We start from the raw sequence: 18,997 nt of genomic DNA, 5'->3' as shown, positions 1-18,997 counted from the left end.
AGCCCCATGCATGTCACAGGTAAAAGTTTATCTGTGCATGCTTCATTGATCGGTACTTGATTGGGTAGTGGAGAAACTATTATGTTTTTTACTCTTTGGAAGTGTTATAAAATGATCAGAACATTGTTGGTTTTGTTAAGTAAATCTTAAAATGAATCTGAAAATTGAAATATTATGATGGTTGTATTTTGTTTCTACATTAAGGCACATTCCCCAAATTTATTAAATTGAAAGATATTTATCCTATCTTTTTATTTTACAACAATTATGAATTTGAAACTGCTGTATCAATTTTACTCTTTTGGGTCCAATAACCTTACTTAAAAACTCCCATAGTTTTAAAAGTAGTTTCTCAGTAAATCTCACAAAACGCATCTAAAACTCGTTACTTATGAGGAGTTTTATACATAAAAATATCATTTAATATGTGCTGTGATGTTATAGTTTGTACAGTCAAACAAGTATAAAATACACATCTATTTATTTTTATAGACCTTTGGTACAGTTAAGAGTTCATTGTCATTTGAAATCTATGATGTAAATAGTAATTGTCATAATACTTTGTTTGTTTTGTTGGAAATCTAAAAACATTTGGCCATTTTGCAAATAGGATACCCTTAATAATTAGACTAGCCACTAGACTGATAATTACGATATTTCTGATTTTTTTTTCTTTTTTATTTTCATAGAGACAAAAGCCAGTCTATTCTAGAGATTTTCTAAGAGGACTGATGTTAAAATTGTAATATTGGCTCAGTTCACTACATGAAATCATAAAAATGTGAAAAAAAATTATCATAGTCTAGGAGCTAGTCTTCTTAATAATCATCTTAAAACTTCAACATTTTTTTCAACTGGGTATCATACAGAAAAATAAGTCCATCATGTGACACTGTGACTGCATACATACATTGAAAAAGGCTTGATGAAATGATTATAAAGTAGACTTTTCCTTAAATATATGATACATTCATGCATCCTTAAAGGTGTTTCAGGTAGCAGGAAAATGCATCTATTCATGTGCCATATTGAAAAATTTTCGCAATCGGGAGGGGATACCCCGCCCGAACCCACCCCAGCTTGGGCCCCCCCAGCAAACAAATCCTGCACACGGGCCTGATATCACTGCTTTGAAAGTTATGCAAGTATTTCCTATATTATTCCTGTGAAAGTAATTCAAACATCCTTTTGGAAGTAATGCAAATATTTCCCCAAATCCTTTGAAAGTTATGCAAACATCCTTTGAAAGTGATGTAAGTATTTTCCCATATTATTCCTGTCAAAGTAATGCAAAAATTCTTTGAATGTAATGCAGTATTATTAGTTACACTGCTTGTTGGTGACAGGATACGGGATATACGCTGTCGAGGAAATCCATATCAGGCGAGACAGCGTATATCCCGTATCCTGTCACCAACAAGCAGTGTAATGATTTTAACTTGCCAACTACCCTTTAGTTACATGCTATACAGTAATCAACACATTTCGTAAATTAACAAAGCTACTTACAGTGCGGACTGGAATCCTACAAATCATTTGTTTGGTCATCACTAGCTGATTTACACCAGCCATAAAATGCACAATGACCTGTGTTTTGGTTAAATCACAAAACACAAAAGCTCATTTACACATGTTATGAACTGGTTTAGATTAGAAACACTAAAAAACTTCTTCTTCCATCCCTTCGAAAGTTACCGGATATCAAGATGTCATAAATGTCTTGATACTTCGGCTTTCATCCCGTTTACTGTTAAATCATTTATCTTGCACGTAGATTAAATGATCCTACAACAAACTGCTGAGCAACAAATGTCAATTCCTTTATTTCACGATGATTTATCTATTTAACTTCCAAAACAAGATTTCAACGTCCGTGTATTCCATACAGAGTTATTCCGCTTTTATGGCTAACTTCTGTCAAACTTCATGAGCCTCAACTTAAATAGAATGAAATCGGCAAGAAAACACTAAATTTACTCTCGGAAACGATACTACCACTGGAGCTAATAAATAATCTGGCTTGATTCAATTAAGCCAGCAGTGTGGCAGCCATTTTGTTTTAATCAAAATTCATATCTGAAATATACTAGCAGGATATGGAATAACAAGGTGAGCTTTTGTGATCGCCAGCGTCCGTCGTCCGTCCGTCCATGCGTCCGTGCGTAAACTTTTGCTTGTGACCACTCTAGAGGTCACATTTTTCATGGGATCTTTATGAAAGTTGGTCAGAATGTTCATCTTGATGATATCTAGATCAAGTTTGAAACTGGGTCACGTGCGGTCCAAAACTAGGTCAGTAGGTCTTAAAATAGAAAAACCTTGTGACCTCTCTAGAGGCCATACTTTTCAATGGATCTTAATGAAAGTTGGTCAGAGTGTTCAGCTTGATGACATCTAGGTCAAGTTTGAAACTGGGTCATGTGCCTTCAAAAACTAGGTCAGTAGGTCAAATAATAAAAAAACCTTGTGACCTCTCTAGAGGCCATATTTTTCATGGGATCTGTATGAATGTTGGTCTGAATGTTCATCTTGATGATCTCTTAGTCAAGTTCGAAACTGGGTCAACTGCGGTCAAAAACTAGGTCAGTAGGTCTAAAAATAGAAAGACCTTGTGACCTCTCTAGAAGCCATACTTGTGAATGGATCTTCATGAAAATTGGCCAGAATGTTCATCTTGATGATATCTAGTGAAGTTTAAAACTTGGTCACGTGCTGTCAATAACTAGGTCAGTAGGTCAAATAATACAAAAACCTTGTGACCTCTCTACAGGCCATATTTTTAATGGGATCTGTATGAGAGTTGGTTTGAATGTTCATCTTGATGATATCTAGGTCAGGTTCGAAACTGGATCAACTGTGGTCAAAAAAACTAGGTCAGTAGGTCTAAAAATAGAAAAACCTTTTGACCTCTCTAGAGGTCAAACTTTTGAATGGATCTTCATGAAAATTAGTCAGAATGTTGACATGGATGATATCTAGGTCAAGTTTTAAACTGGGTCATGTGCCATCAATAACTAGGTCAGTAAATCAAATAATAAAAGAACCTTGTGACCTCTCTAGAGGCCATATTTTTCATGGGATCTGTATGAAAGTTGGTCTGAATGTTCATCTTGATATTATCAAGGTCAAGTTTGAATCTGGGTTAACAGCGATCAAAAACTAGGTCAGTAGGTCTAAAAATAGAAAAACCTTGTGACCTCTCTGGAGGCCATACTTTTGAATGGATTTTCATGAAAATTTGTCAGAATGTTCACCTTGATGATATCTAGGCCTAGTTCGAAACTGGGTCACGTGTCATCAATAACTAGGTCAGTAGGTCAAATAATAAAAAACCTTGTGACCTCTCTAGAGGCTATATTTTTCAATGGATCTTCATGAAAATTGGTCAGAATTTTTATCTTGATGATATCTAGGTCAAGTTCAAAACTGGGTCACATGTGCTCAAAAACTAGGTCACTGTGTCAAATAATAGAAAAAAAACGTCATACTCAGTTCAAAACTGGGTCATGTGGGGACAGGTGAGTGTTTCAGGACCATCATGGCACTCTTGTTTAAGATACAGCCTTGAAATTTGGATGACATGTACAGTTTTGCACACCGATCTTAAAACTGACTTTCAGTGACCATAATAATGACCTACTGACCTACTTTCTAATATTTTAGCATTAGTTTGCTATTTTAAACATGTGGCTCATATTACTCAGGTGAGCAATTAAGGGTCATCATGACCCTCTTGTTTAGTTTGTTATTCCTATGAATATAATACCATTTCTAACATTTTCCCATATTACCTCTGTGAAACTAATGCGAAGGTTTTCCTATATTACTCCTGTGAAAGCAATGCAAAGTTTTCCCATATAATTTTTGTGAAAGTAGTATGCATTCATTCAGTGTTGTACTGTAAAAAATTCAAACATTCTCACATGTATTTATCTAAAATAAAACAGTTTGTAATATTTATATCAGTTTTCGTCATTGCAATAAGCAATTCATTTCTCATATCATATAATCCCTAAGATGAAAGTCATGTTAATGACATAAGTGTCATAATGTTACTGCAATGAAAATTAGTCCAGTTATGTTTTTGCATCTTAAGAACTTGAGACATAAATTAGATATACTGTACAGCAAAGTAATGAACAGTATTATTTATGCAGATATCCATACTTGACTATGTTTTTACTGTAAAAATAATTCTTAAAACATTCTATCTTCAGACAAACGCTGATGAGGATTTAGACACACTGCTCCAGGGGGTCGGTTTTCAGTATTATCACCTTCTAGCAAGGAAACTTGACCTTAACCATGAACTGGATAAAGATTGTGAGTTTTCTCTTTCGGATATATTATTAGGACATTTGTTAGTTAAGAAAATGACAGATAAGTATGAATGCATTTGAAAATTGATCTTCAAAACAGTGTATACTCATGAACAGTGTTGATTTTTCATTATATGGATTTCATATTTCAAGCACCTTAACCTTTACCCTGCTAAATTTCTAAAATGGATTGGTCCATCTCTCAATTTGGGCAGTACCATTTACTATATCAGGGTGTGTTGACTGAAAATTTACTGACTGAACAGTGTGCAGACCATGATCAGACTGCACATCCTTTACTGACTGAACGGCAAATAGTGCAGACCATGATCAGACTGCACGTATCTTGGTCTGCACTGGTCGCAAAGGCAGAATCACTTGCCGTCAGCAGGCTAAAGTTTAAGAAATGGGACTAATTCAGCCATTAACGAAAGTAGTAATGTCTCATTTTTATAGCCATTTGAAAAATGAACATTGCAAGGATTACTTTACTTTCTGTTTCACATTATTTCAGCAATTTTGAAGACAGATGAGCATAAAGCTGCTTTTGAGTACTACTCTGACAGCACCCTGTCCATTGAGATCATCAAAGATGATGCTCTACAGAAAATCTACTTCAGAGTTAAAGATAAGGTAAATTTGACCCTTTTTTTTTATTAACCAGGTTTTTCAAAATATTCCATGGGCTTACATAACATATCCTGATTGTCAAACTTATATTGCATTGTAATAAAACCAGGGACATGTTTGTTTTCAAAGTAAGCCTCTTACTATGAATAACATATGTAAATCATGTTCATTATCTTTGGACATCCCATACATCATTAGCTGTATATTTTTACTTGCATTTTTCCTAAGAGTTTTCGTGGAAAACCGAAATATCACAACGGTAATTTTCCATCAGAGAGCATGATTGTGCAACCAAAATAACACTATATTGGTTATGATTGGGCATTATTTACAGCAAAAATTTAAATAGCAATAGCAATATTATATACAGGTCAAACTCTCGAACTCAATCATCTTGAATTTACGGCTATCTTCAGGGCATTTTCAAGTCCCGTCCTGAAAATACATGCGCAAAATAGCATTTTAAGTCGAATTTCAGGTACCTTGAAGTAAAACTCTCAACCCCTTGAAATTAAGAGATACCGTGTTTCAACTATATATGTTTTCTGTCCTAATCATAGGACACTTCTGACAACCCAGTTAAGCAAGGTATATCTGTGTGATAATTGGTAGGATTCCATGCCAGAAATAATAGAACACTACAATAAGAGTGTCTGACACAAAAAGCAGCAAACCGAATGTATCAGTAGAGACAGTAAGTTGAGCTCTCCGACAGTGATTGTCAATGACCTGACATTGTTAATGGAGATTACTTTATTGTACTCGGTCATTGTTATGCCCTCAAACATTTATGTGGGGGGCATATAGCGTTGTTGCTGTCGATAATCCGTACATTCCGAAATTTTGTGTGTCGAACACCTCCCACACTATTAGACTGATCTTATTTAAACTTTCACAGATGAGCAAGCTTGATGTGTAGATGTCCATAAAGGAAGGAATTTTTTCTGTGACCATTTTTACCACAGTTGCAGCCCTTTGATAGTTTTTGCTATATGGAATATAAAAAAAAAGGCGTGTCCAACTCCTCCCACACTCTTAGCTTGATTTGCTTCAAACTTTCACAGATCAACAAGCTTGATGTGCAGATGACAGTAAAGGAACGAATTTTTTCTCTTTGACTATTTTTACTGCAGTTATGGCCCTTTGATAGTTTTTGCTATATGGATATAGAGAAAAATCTTGTGTGTCCAACTTCTCCCACACTATAAGCTGATTTGCTCCAACCTTTCACAGATAAACAAGCTTGATGTGCAGATGACCTAAATGAAAGGGATTTTTTCTGTAAGTATTTTACTGCAGTTATGTCCCTTTGATAGTTTTTGCTATATAGAGGATGGCACAGTATGTGGGGGCATCAGCTGTGTCCTATGGACACAATTTCTAGTTTTGTCACAGTTGATATGTATTTATTAACAGAAAGTGCTCCGAGAAGAAATCAAAGATAAGTTCAAATATGAAGTGGATAGATCGTCACCTAGCAACAAGATTCGTGACTTCATGGACTGGTCCAGTGATATTATCAAAGATATAAAATACCAGAGAAGAGTCTATGCCAATCCGGTTGGTCGGTTACTAGTCAATGCATGGTAAGTTAACGTAAGCCTTTTATGATAATACAGATGTGAGGCAAGTGTATGGCAGGGACTTGACAACTAGTATTGGGACTACAGATGGTCTGCAAGCAAGACAAGACACTTTTGGAAAACTGTAAAATTAGAAATATTGGTTTGGGACTGTTAAATATATTATGACTATTTGCAATTTCTTGGTATTTCAGAAAAAAAAAAACATAAACAAAATTTAGTATGTTAAACATTTTGCTGTTTAGGTGTCTGGTTGACAATTAGCTTGAAATTGAAAAGTTAAGTCCATTTGACATAAAGTGAATACTTTCCGCAAACATATTTTCTAGCCTTTTAAAGTGATTGAAATGAGCAGGATTTGATTGCGGGTAGAGGGTGTGTGCAAGTCAGTTATATTTGTTACCACTAAACCTGCTAGTAGGCAGAGATCAGGTGTGCGGAAGATGTTGTGAATACGATCTCCCAGTGTGTGACCTACCAATTTTGTTTCAATGAGGGTAGCAGTAGAAAAATGGGTAAGGTTTTTGCTGGGCAATCTTTTCCATAACCTGTGAGCTAGTTGCTTTAATGTATTTTAAATATTGTATGTGCTTATTTTTGCAGGACACCTTTGAATTACCTTGTTATGTTAGTTACATTTGCAATCACTTTGGTTGTTCTTATTACCTGGGAGGAAGGTGGCGATGGTGAACCATTGTAAGTCTACCATAGTTTTCAAAACTTGTGACTCCATTAATCCTGATAGTATGGAGAAGATTGTATAAGTTCAAGCAAAGAACATTGAAATGTTACATTTGAAGTGAAGAAATAGCTGAAACTTGGTTTAGGGTATAAACTTTTTGTTTTTAGGCTATGGGAGAAACGTTCAGAAGTTTCTATTTTGAAGTTTGTCTTAATGGTGCTGTCATTTACAAATGAAATGACCCTAAATTGAAAAGATGAATTTTACTAATGGTTGGCGTGGATTCTGAATTGGCTTACAATCAAATGAAATACTTTTCTAGTCTAGAGATTTTTGATAGTATGAAGGCTGGCTTGATCAATTCACAATACATCATTAAATAGCAGTTTTTGGCCCCAAATTCAGTAAACTTTCAATTTTATCTTACAGTTTTGCAGCAGATTTTCCCCGTTTTGCAGAAATACTTCCTGTTTCACAGGAGTTTAATGTTACTAATTACAAATTTATAATGGCTGTTTTTGTAAGATCATAATTATTTTATAGCTTGGTACAAATTCTCCATACTGTTGGGATGTGATTCACATGTTTTATCACATTATTTTTATTGTTTTGTCATATTTCTATGTGTTTCTATCTATTAAATTTTAGGATACCTCTAAACTACTCAATGATGCTTATTACACTGGCTATATCCATTGTTATAATGGTTACGTGGGAAGAAGGAAGTACTTCAACTCCGAGGTTTGACTGTATAAAGTATTTGAGTGCAGTTGCACTAGAATATAGCAGTTTGAAATGCTTTTGCTTGTAGTGGGATAGCGCTGCAAATAATGTCGAGCTTAAGTTACTAACAGTACAGAATTTCACTTATATGGTTGAAAAAAGAAGATTGTAGATTTCAGATGTGCATATGGTGAACTAGCTTCTATCATATATTTCAATAAGTGTCTAAGGTGTCTGAATTCAGATGATTGTAATTTTAATGGAACACTGTGGAGGTTGATGTATATGAAACAAAGAACATTATAATAAGATCTGTAAGGAGATCATTTGGAAGCACCAAATTATAGCAGACTTGGTTTGATTGAGTCTGTGCATGAGAGACAGTGAAAAGTGCAACACACTCCAAGCCCCCCTGGCACCAGCTTAAGTGAAATCTGTAATTGAATAACATTGAATTGACTCTGTGTTCTGGAAAGACCACAAATGATGACCAGAGGGAAGTTTCAAACGGTGTATAAGTAACAGTATAAGAACACAAGTCTCAGTAATATGTGAAGACAATTTATTGTAGACACTGGGAGATTCAGTGTATGTAATGTTCATTTGAAGTCTCAGTTTCTCTTGCAATTTCTCAATGAAATGCAATGTTGCTTTCTTTTAAACAAAATTGACTTATGCATAAAGTTGGATGTAAAGTCTTATTTCTATCAAGATTACATATTAAATGCTTTTCTTTATACTCTAAATAAACTTAACAAAAGGTGGAAGTTTTTGGTTTTAGAAAGGATATTTCTGTAAGAAAAGTCATCAGTGTTTATATCATTATGCTCCCCGAAGGGCGAGCATATAGTTGCCGCTTTGTCCTTCCATCTGTCCATCCGTCACACTTTTGTATAACTTGAAAAGTATTAATGGCATTTGATTGAAACTTCACATAATCATAGAGGCCATTGAGACGAAGTGCAATGTCAAAGAATCATAACTCTACCCTAACTTGTTTTTGAATTATCTCCCTTTATTATACAAAATAAGGCTTGTCCGGAGCTTTACTTGAAAAGTATTAATGGCATTCATTGAAACTTCACAGAATGATACAGGCAATTGACGGGAAGTGCAGTGTCAAAGAACCATAACTCTACTTTACCTAGTTTTTGAATTATCTCCCTTTATTATACAAAATAAGGCTTGTCCGGAGTAAAACTTGAAAAGTATTAACGGCATTTGATTGAAACTTTACGTAATCATAGAGGCCATTGAGACGAAGTGCAGTGTCAAAGAACCATAACTCTACTTTACCTAGTTTTTGAATTATCTCCCTTTATTATACAAAAGAAGGCTTGTCCGGAGTAAAACTTGAAAAGTATTAATGGCATTTGATTGAAACTTTACACAATCATAGAGGCCATTGAGACAAAGTGCAGTGTCAAAGAATCATAATTCTACCTTACCTAGTTTTTGAATTATCTCCCTTTACTGTACAAAATAAGGCTTGTCCGGAGCATTACATGAAAAGTATTAATGGCATTTCATTGAAACTTTACAAAATGATAGAGGCCATTGATGGGAAGTGCATTGTCAAAGAACCATAACTCTACCTAGTTTTTGAATTATCTCCCTTTATTATACAAAATAAGGCTTGTCTGGAGTATAACTTGAAAAGTATTAATGGCATTTGATTGAAACATAATCATAGAGGCCATTGTTCCCCATATTGGGACAAGCACATGCATCGGGGAGCATCATTCGATTTTACTGATTCCTTGTATATTATTAGTTTTGTATCAAGAAATATGCACAAGTTCTTAAGCGGAAAAAGTATGCAATTTCAAAGAGTTGCATTATTATACTGCTAAAGAACAAGTACATATTTATCGATGCAAAGATAACAGTCTTATCTACACATATTAATATCATAAATGACATCAGTATGGCAAAATATTGAATCATATAATATATATTTTGTCGGGTTCCATAGTAACTCAACAAAGAATAAAAACAAGTATCAAATAAAAGTCGATTCAGATTTACAAAATAATTTAGATTTTGTCTGTAATAAAATTCAAGAAATGAAAATCTCCATTGTAAAATCTTTTTTTATAAAAAATAAATGCAGTATATTCCTTCTTTAACCTTCAGAAGGCAAATGTTTCCATTATTATATGATTACATTATACATGTATGCTTATTAAATGGCCTATAATACCAGTAACTACTTAAGCCATACTATCAGCAACTAGTAATAATGCACGCTTTCTGTTCTTGGCATGGGTTGCAGGATTGTGTCCTGTACAATTTTGCTACTATTTATAGCAAGGTATATAATATACAAACATTTCTGACAAAAAGTTTTTCAATTTGGGTTGTTTTGCTTCTGGTGACGGTAGTGCTTTTTGAAGAATCCTTGGTCAATGGTTATAAAACTGAGCCTGAACACAACCTTAGAATACAGCCATGCTATTGCTCATTTTCATGATTGAAATAAATCTTTCAGAAGGAACAAATTAAATCCTGAAATTTTGAGAGTGGTCTACAAACTCAGTTCTATAACCTGGACAGGGACTTTTGCAAGTATTTAGCTTCTTGCTTCTTGAGCTAGAAATTTCAGACTGTGGCTGACTTCTTGCTTCCAGCTAGAAATATCAGAACATGGCTGACTTCTTGCTTCCAGCTAGAAATGTCAGAACATAGCTGACTTCAGCTAGAAATGTCAGAACATGGCTGACTTCAGCTAGAAATGTCAGAACATGGCTGACTTTTTGCTTCCAGCTAGAAATGTCAGATCATAGCTGACTTCAGCTAGAAATGTCAGAACATGGCTTTTATCTTGCTCATAGCTAGAAATGTCAGAATGTGGCTGAATTATTGCTCACAGAAATATCAGAACATGGCTAATACAGTTGTATCTTCTCTCAGTTGGCAGTAGAGCAGTTTTTTGATAAACATAATAAAATAACCTTGCTGTAAGCTTGCTTTGTTCAACAAAGTTAGGAAATGTGTAAAAGTTGGAAATAGAAACAATGTTGAATTGTTTACATTTGTTGTTGAAAAATATTAAGGTATAGTCCTGTAGGCTTAGGGTTGATAAATAATTGCTGCACATAACTGTTACTGATCAAAATATTATTCTCTATGGCAGTACGATTGTAAATGGAGATACCTAACCTAAATAATAAGTTACAGACTTTAACTCTGTAAAAGTATGTCCAGTAGTTAAGTGTATGTTTGAAGTGTCTCATTGAACATTCTAATATGCTTCTCTGTTAAAACGCTCTTACTCTAGAATGAAGTCACGTCAACGTGCGGTGACGTCAAAGTTTTTGTTGCAACCAAGAAAGAGCGCTACTATATTTTATCTACTGTTTTAGATTAAGGGCATATTAGAATCGAAATAATTTATTCCAAAACCATAATTATTTTAACACTATTTATACACTCGGGCGGTAATACGTCGTACAAATAATTTCACTCGGGCTATGCCCTAGTGAAATTATTACACCCGACGTATAACCGCCCCTCGTACATAAATAAGTATTAAAACACTCTTTTGCTATGAATTATTTCTTAATTAATCACTCACTTTCAGATACAAACCAGCTTACAGATACTCAAATGCTGGCACCACTATTTATGTACTGGGTGGTATACACAACTTCCTGTCACTAGGGATATTCTTCAGTTATGTCATATCCAACAGACCAACATTTCCATCATTTTCGGATATTGTCAGTGTTTTCAAGTAAGTAAAATACATATCATACTTTAAGCAGTTAAAACCTTAAAGCAAATAAAGCAATGTTATCTGTTTCCTCTGTCACACATTAACAGTCAAACCTCCCTTACAGAAGAAAAAGGCCTGCTGCGTACTCTTGCTGTGTACAGACAGCGTATATGATGCGTACATGATGTGTACTGAAATCAAGGGCTTTAAATAGTACGCAGGATATACACCGCACATACACCGAGAGTACGTTTGTAGTACACTTTTGACATGCAAATGAGCTCTGCCGCGTACTACTTGCTGTGTACATGCTGTGGACTACATAGTACACAGGATGTACGCTGGAGGAATTTAGTATGCGGGAAATAGTACGCAGCATACATGCTGTGTACTCTTGTGGCGAAACTGCTGTGATAATGTAAATTCCTTACCCCAACAACTTTCGTATGCAAATGCTGATCATTTGGTCAGAAAAATACAGAAAAAAGATAAGTGACATGCATCAATAAGTATTTACCCTTACCAAAATAATGTAGATTGATGTTATCAAATAAGTTAATATACTTTTCTTCATCCACTTTTCAATGAAATAAATCAATTTTTGTAGCATGTAATTTGGTAAACATTTGAAGAAAATGGCGTAACTGCATCAAGGGGAAACAACTTTAATGCAACTAAATATAAGTGTTATGATTTATTAAAGACGATGTGTGCGTAGTATGTATTTATTTTGATTAAAATCCATCTGAGAACAATCTAGGACTGGAATTATATAAGCATTTATACACTTTTATGTCCGTAAAAAGTAGCGCACCAAAAAATTTTGGATTGATTTTTTCCAATGGGGCAAGCGCAATTAGCCAAAAACGTTCTGAAAATATACCAGCGGCAAATCCGATGAACAACTTTTTAATTTGGTGAGGACTTAATGAGTTAACATAATGAGCATTTAAACCTTTATAAAACATGATAGAATGGTGTTTTGCTTAAGAGTATTCAAATAACGGTGAGAGCTATTAATTCTTCTCATTCGGGCGCTGTTGAGGCATTATCTTGGTAATTATTTCATGTATTACAAAATGTAATGCAACAAAGTTCAAATAAGGCTTTTCAGTTATCCAAGTTAGAAAGCTCCAGGATTAATTCAAAATGAAAAAGAATATATTTTCACACTGCATGCAAGGTGCAGCTCAGAAATCACTAAGATGTAAGCTTCACAAATGAACATTGCAAATAGTTTGGCAAATTTTCATTGTTCAGAATACCGGTAATCTGAACTATTCTATGCTATTAAGATAAAAGTTACTCGGAAATCAAGTTCTTGCTTCCAAAAAAAAAAAAAAAATGTACAAATCATTCCTGCATGAAGTGTACTTCAGACTTTTACCTAAAAAAATTTGAAGTATAAACACCAAAAGAAAATGAACAAGTCCCTCCCGCGTATATGAAGTTTACTTCAGACTTTAACTTATAGAAAAAAAACTAAGTATAAATGCCAAAAGAATTGTACAAGTCTTTCCCGCGTATATGAAGTGTACTGCACAAATTTCAAAGTATCTGCGGTGTACATGCAGTGTACTATTTTTTTTGTACAAGTCCCTCCTGCGTACATGCAGCGTACTCCTTAAATTTTCAGAGTCTGTGCTGCACACTTGAAGTGTACTAGTGACCTCCTGCGTACATGCTGTGTACTCGTCGAAATAGTACGCGGCATGCGATGTATGTAAAATGTACTCCTCTGGCATACTACTGTGTTCGCGGCATATACACAGCAAATACGCAGCATGTACGCCACAGAGGCTTGCTTCTGTAAGGGAGCTGTGAACAAAGACCACTCTTTGGAACAAGCAAAAGTGGTCTTTGTTCACAGGTGGTCTTTATTTGGGGGGAAGGGTCACTTCTTAGTTAGCCATTATCATGCTGATAAAAAGTATTTTTACAGCTTCTTGCTTTCTGTATGTTATAATTTATGTATTAATTCGGCCGGTGCAAACTTGCACATTTTCATTCAAGCAGTAATTATTATGTTTGCTATAATGCGAAAGTCGTGAAAATTTGGCGGATTTCAAATATTTTCATGCCGGAATGGTCCAGCTTGGTCATTATTAGGGGGCAAATATGACCCTTGGGAATGAATTAGGCCGCTTGCTGGTCGTGGTCGTGAGGTGGTCGCCTTTTTATGAGCATTTTTCTACGGGCGGACCAGAGACCGGTCGTTGTCAACAGGTGGTTGCTAGCACAAGTTTGACTGTACTGGAGAATTTATTTTAAGTACTTTGAAATAAAGGGAAAAGGAAATTTGTTCCAGTTGAAAACCAGCAACATGGAAAGTAAGACCTGTATAGATGTTACTCTAATTAAACGCTGACAGAATTTGTTGCTACAGAAATTGGTTAATATCAGATTTTCTAATTGGTGAAAATGCAATCTCTTTTGTACACTAAATTAGACGATTTTAACTTTTGAAAATTAACAGAGATTACTTAAATTGATTTTAACACAAACAATTTGTATCAGAACTTCAGTAATTGTGTGTACAATAGAAACGAAACAAATCAAAACAAACTTCTGATAAGGTATTGCAACATATTTGTTTTGTTAAGTCTACAAGACTGGCATACTCATTATGAAGTTTAGAGAAAATGCTCAAGTTAATAACAAACAAAAGGCTTAATTTGACTGGATGTAATTCATTTTTATGCTCCCGAAGGTGGGCATATTAAAATCGCACTGTCTATCCCTGCATGTGTCCATGCGTCCGGTTAATTCTTGTCCAGGCTGTAACTCTTCCATCCATAAAGGGATTTTGAATTTACTTGGCATAAATGTTCACCACTATGAGACGACATGTCATGTGCAAGACCCAGACTCCTAGTTCAAAGGTCAAGGTCACAGAGGTCAAAGGTTATTATGTTTCGTGTCCGGTCCATAACTCTGCCATCCATAAAGGGATTTTCAAATAACTTGGCATAAATGTTAACTTTAATGAGACGATGTTTCATGCGCAAGATCCAGACCCCTAGCTCCAAGATCAAGGTCACACTTAGAAGTCAAAAGTTAACAGGGTCTGTTTTGTGTCCAGTCCATAACTCGGCCATTCATCAAGGGATTTTGAAATTACTTGGCATAAATGTTCCTCATAATGAGACGTGTTGTGCGCAAGATCCAGACCCCTGGCTCTAAGGTCAAGGTAACACCTAGAGGTTAAAAGTTAACATGGTCTGTTTCTTGTCTTGTTCATAACTCTGCCATTGATAAAGGGATTTTGAAATTACTTGGCATAAATGTTCCCTATAATGAGATAAGATGTCATGCACAAGACCCAGACCCCTAGCTCCAAGGTCAAGGTCACACTGAGAAGTCAAAGGTTTTTCTTGTCTGGTCAATAACTCTGCCATTTATCACGGGATTTGAAAATAATTTGAAACAAATGTTAACCATATTAAGAATGTACGTCTTGCTCATGACCTGGGCCTGTTGGTTCAAGGTTAAGGTCGAAAAGGATGTGTGATATTTTTTACGCATACAGCTTTAGCATTGTTGGGCACGCTTCGGGGGTATTTGTTGCCAATAGTGACAGCTCTTGTTTTCAACTTGTCTCCAGTAATAAAATCTACAACATGATCATAGGGACACATAGGACTTTTCCTAGTGTCTGTTGCATGTCAGTGAAATAATACACCTGTTTTAATCTTTACTGGAACAAACTTCCTTTACACTCGTTATTATGCAGTAAAACCCCTCTTAATGACTACTGCAAAGGCCTCCGTGGCTGAGTGGTTAAGGTTGTTGCCTTCTAATCACTAGCCTGTCACTGCTGTGGATTCAAAACCTCGCTTTGAGCATAGAATTCTATCATATTAGGAAGCCATCCAGCTGTCTTTCATAAGGTCAGTGGTTCTACCCAAGTGCCCAACCTTAAATAATGCCAGGGTCTTCACCTACCAGCAAAAGCTGGAAATTTGTCATATTGCCTAAATTGTTTGAGTGACTTCAAACACAACCAGAAAATCAAAAACAAAACAAAATCACCACCTAGAAGTTTGAATTTTGAAACAAAGATCAAGGTCACTTTGAACTTCTAATAGAGACAGTCTTCTGATAATAAATAACAGATAATTTAAAGAATATATGTGTACTGTAAATACTGGGCAAGTATTAATCTGTGAAGTTGGATTCAAAGCAGCTTTCAAATAAAGGTTAACTGTATGATAGTAAAGTTATTAATCTACAAAACTTCAGGATATTCAGATAGTGCACTAACAGTAGTGGCCAGTAACTTGTGAACTGCATTGCCCATTTTACCTGTTTTACAATAACATAGCTCTTCAATAAATAAGCTTAAGGCTTGATATCAGAAAGGTTACTTTGTATCCATTTGTGCAAAAGTTCCAATAAGTTCTAATGGATACAATATTTATAGGAGAGGAGATGATGACGATGATGATGATGATCGTGGTTGGAGTGAAAAGAAAGGAGAATCCCATCTAGAAGTGAAGGCATATGGATTCAAAACAATCTATTATGTGGTAAGATATGTCTCGTTATAACATGTCTTTACAATCTGAAAACATAATTCTTTGACCATGCCTTTACATTACTGTACAGGAGGATGCACAGTAGATTGAGCTGTGTTGTAGGGGCTTGCATCAGTCAGTTGGTCTGTCCATATTTCAGTAGGCATATCTCCAACATCATTGGGTTTTCAAATACCTAATGTTAGTGTTCACCATCATACTATAACAAGATAAATACACAACGTAGGTCACTAGGTTCTAGTTCAAGGTCACACTTGGGTGTCAAAGGTCAAGTAGCTTTGTGTGTCTTAGCAGCTGGAAGGACTCATAAAACTGATTACTCGCCTCATCAGGACGACATAGGTCTATGGTCAAGGTTATACTTGAAGGTCAAAGTGGCTTTGTCGATCCTGCCCCGTATCAAAGTGGCGTTGGGCTACTAATTATTTCTAGGTTTTTAATTGAATGACTGTATTCTTCAGTCATTTCTTGGTGATTAATTGAATGACTGTATTTTTCAGCGATTTCTGGGCTGTTAATTAAATATTGTTTCTTTTTTTTTTCCAGTAATTTCCCTACTGTTAATTGAGTGACTGTTTTTCAGCTATTTCTCAGCTGTTAATTGAATGACTGATTTTTTTAGGCATTTCTTGGCTGTTAAATGAATTACTATATTTTTCAGCTATTTCTTGGCTGTTCAGTAGCAGGCACAGTTACAGATGGATATTTCTTTGCATTCCATTTACTGCATATAACAGAATTGAACCAGCTGTTGAAGAGAGTCATTCAGGCAGTCACTACCAATGGTAAGTGCAAGTAATATCATTTTACAATCTCTGCCAAACAAAATGTACCATACTGCTGTGAAATCATTTGATTTCATGTTCTGTCCAAAAAAAATTCAGCTTTTGAGCGCAAAATGAATGGAAATTTTAATTGTTCCTCGTGATTTATGGATTGATATGGATTGACTCAATCACAGATCCATAGCGAAGCCATGTAGCTAGCTTACAGAAGATTGGTGGTGCTACCAGGTGCCCTCCCTTACCTGAAATAATGCCTGGAGGGGTACCAGCGGTTTTGTTGTCCCTATGACTCTTAACAACCCCCAACCCCTATCAGAAAAAAATCTAAATTTAAAACTTTTTTACGATACAGGTAAATCCCTGATGCTGGTGGCGCTCCTTGGTCTGGCCATATTTTACATCTATTCCCTTATATTGTTTGCATTCTATTCGGAAGAATTTTGGAGTGCTTCAAATGGACGCCATTGTCGGACAGTATATGAGTGTTTTGTGTCCGTTTTACATCATGGCTTTGTTGAAGGACCTTATACGGTAAAAATATACGGTGAAAAGGAGCTATGCATTATAATGTTACACATGTAACATGAAATTTTGCTCATTAGAATTTGAATCCTTTCATGAAATAAAGTCTGGAAGATTAATTAATTTAGAATACAAATTATTATTTTTATTATTATTATTATCATACCAGATTTGTACAATTTCTAAATTCAAAGTATCGTTTGTAAGCAAGTTTGAAGAAGTTCAAATTTTAAATGCAGCAAAATGTCATAAATTATTGGTAAAATGGAAGTAGCAGAGGAGCTTTGGTATAAGCATGCACGCAGCCATGGAATGTATGGTATAGAGGGCACGGCCTTGTATGATCACACATACTAACAAAATAGGCTTTTTAGCAGTTTTGAACAGTGTTTTTGAAAAAAACGACAAAATTAATGAGACCAAAATTCAGGAAAATGTAGTTTTCGGAACACTTTTTCAGGATTAAACATTTTTATGTCCAACTTATAAAATGTTGTCATATTTCAGGCGTGTCTTTGATGTTAGTAGGGTTGTTGGGTTTAGCTGTATTCTACATCTACTCCCTCTTACTCTTTGCTTTTTATTCTGACTGGATGTGGTCCAGTGACAATGGCCGGCATTGCCGTACGGTTTACGAATGTTTCGTTTCAATACTTCATCATGGGCTTGTCGATAGCCCTTATGCGGTATAAATGACTTGAAGTGGATTGTGTTTCAAGTGTTGAGCTGAATTTGTTATGCTTTATTTGCCTTTGAATGTGATTTAGTGTGACGTCAAAAAACATAGAAGGAGATTGTGTTGAAGAACTGAGCTTGAAAAAGAGCTTTGAAACTATTTTTTTTTTGCCTTTGGTGTTATGTGATATAAGAAATATCATACATGTACATTATTCAGAAAGACATTTAATGAAAACCAGCCATGATTATTTCATGAGGTAGAATGCACAGTTTAGCTCTATAGGTAGAGCATATGGTTCTTTCAGTAGGTAAAGCACAGTGTTAGCTTAATAAGTAGAGCACACTGTTCTTTCAGTTGGTAAAGCACACGGTTAGCTCTATAGGTAGAGCACATGGTTCTTTCAGTAGGTAAAGCATATGGTTTGCTCAGTGTTAGGTAGATTACAAGGATTTCAAATTCTGGTCATGTGCCCTCTATTATGACAATATGCCAAATATCATTTATCCTTCACTTCTGACTTGTGTTGGGAAAATTGTCCATTACCTGCAGAGAACAAGTCAGTTCTGTACCAGGGTTCTTGGGAACCTTTGTCAGGTTAAATGACCACTGTAGCATAACTTTAATACAAAACAGGTCAAGGAGTTTTCACGCATTGTTACCAAAGCAAGTTTGAGATTTCTAATGAAATTTTGAAGTGAGGGATTTTGTGGGTAGGTTAAGTTCAAAGTTCTTCCCTATGACTTGAGTGGGCAAGTCCAATGAATAATGGTATCAAACCTTTTTTTTTTTGAGATGAGGGGTGGGGGGGGGGATCAACC

General features: G+C 35.4%; 1 protein-coding gene across 12 annotated transcripts in view; it reads left to right on the top strand.

Annotated features, from left to right (window-relative positions):
• LOC123554376 (inositol 1,4,5-trisphosphate receptor type 2-like) overlaps positions 1–18,997 on the top strand; it is a 184,210-nt gene that overhangs the window by 147,552 nt on the left and 17,661 nt on the right. For 7 of the 12 annotated variants that reach the window (XM_053548142.1, XM_053548136.1, XM_053548137.1 and 4 more), the window contains 7 exons: positions 4,218–4,323; positions 4,834–4,952; positions 6,366–6,535; positions 7,863–7,955; positions 11,521–11,673; positions 16,079–16,184; positions 16,855–16,978. In XM_053548142.1, the coding sequence (XP_053404117.1) occupies positions 4,218–4,323; positions 4,834–4,952; positions 6,366–6,535; positions 7,863–7,955; positions 11,521–11,673; positions 16,079–16,184; positions 16,855–16,978 (871 nt within the window). Of the gene's footprint in view, positions 1–4,217; positions 4,324–4,833; positions 4,953–6,365; positions 6,536–7,135; positions 7,229–7,862; positions 7,956–11,520; positions 11,674–16,078; positions 16,185–16,854; positions 16,979–17,330; positions 17,510–18,007; positions 18,187–18,997 lie in introns of all 12 variants that reach the window. The other 5 variants (XM_053548145.1, XM_053548134.1, XM_053548146.1 and 2 more) reach the window with 3 other exon arrangements.

The sequence above is a fragment of the Mercenaria mercenaria genome, chromosome 7 (assembly GCF_021730395.1).
Source record: "Mercenaria mercenaria strain notata chromosome 7, MADL_Memer_1, whole genome shotgun sequence".
NCBI classification, from domain to species: domain Eukaryota; kingdom Metazoa; phylum Mollusca; class Bivalvia; order Venerida; family Veneridae; genus Mercenaria; species Mercenaria mercenaria.
This window is presented reverse-complemented; position numbering and strand designations above follow the sequence as displayed.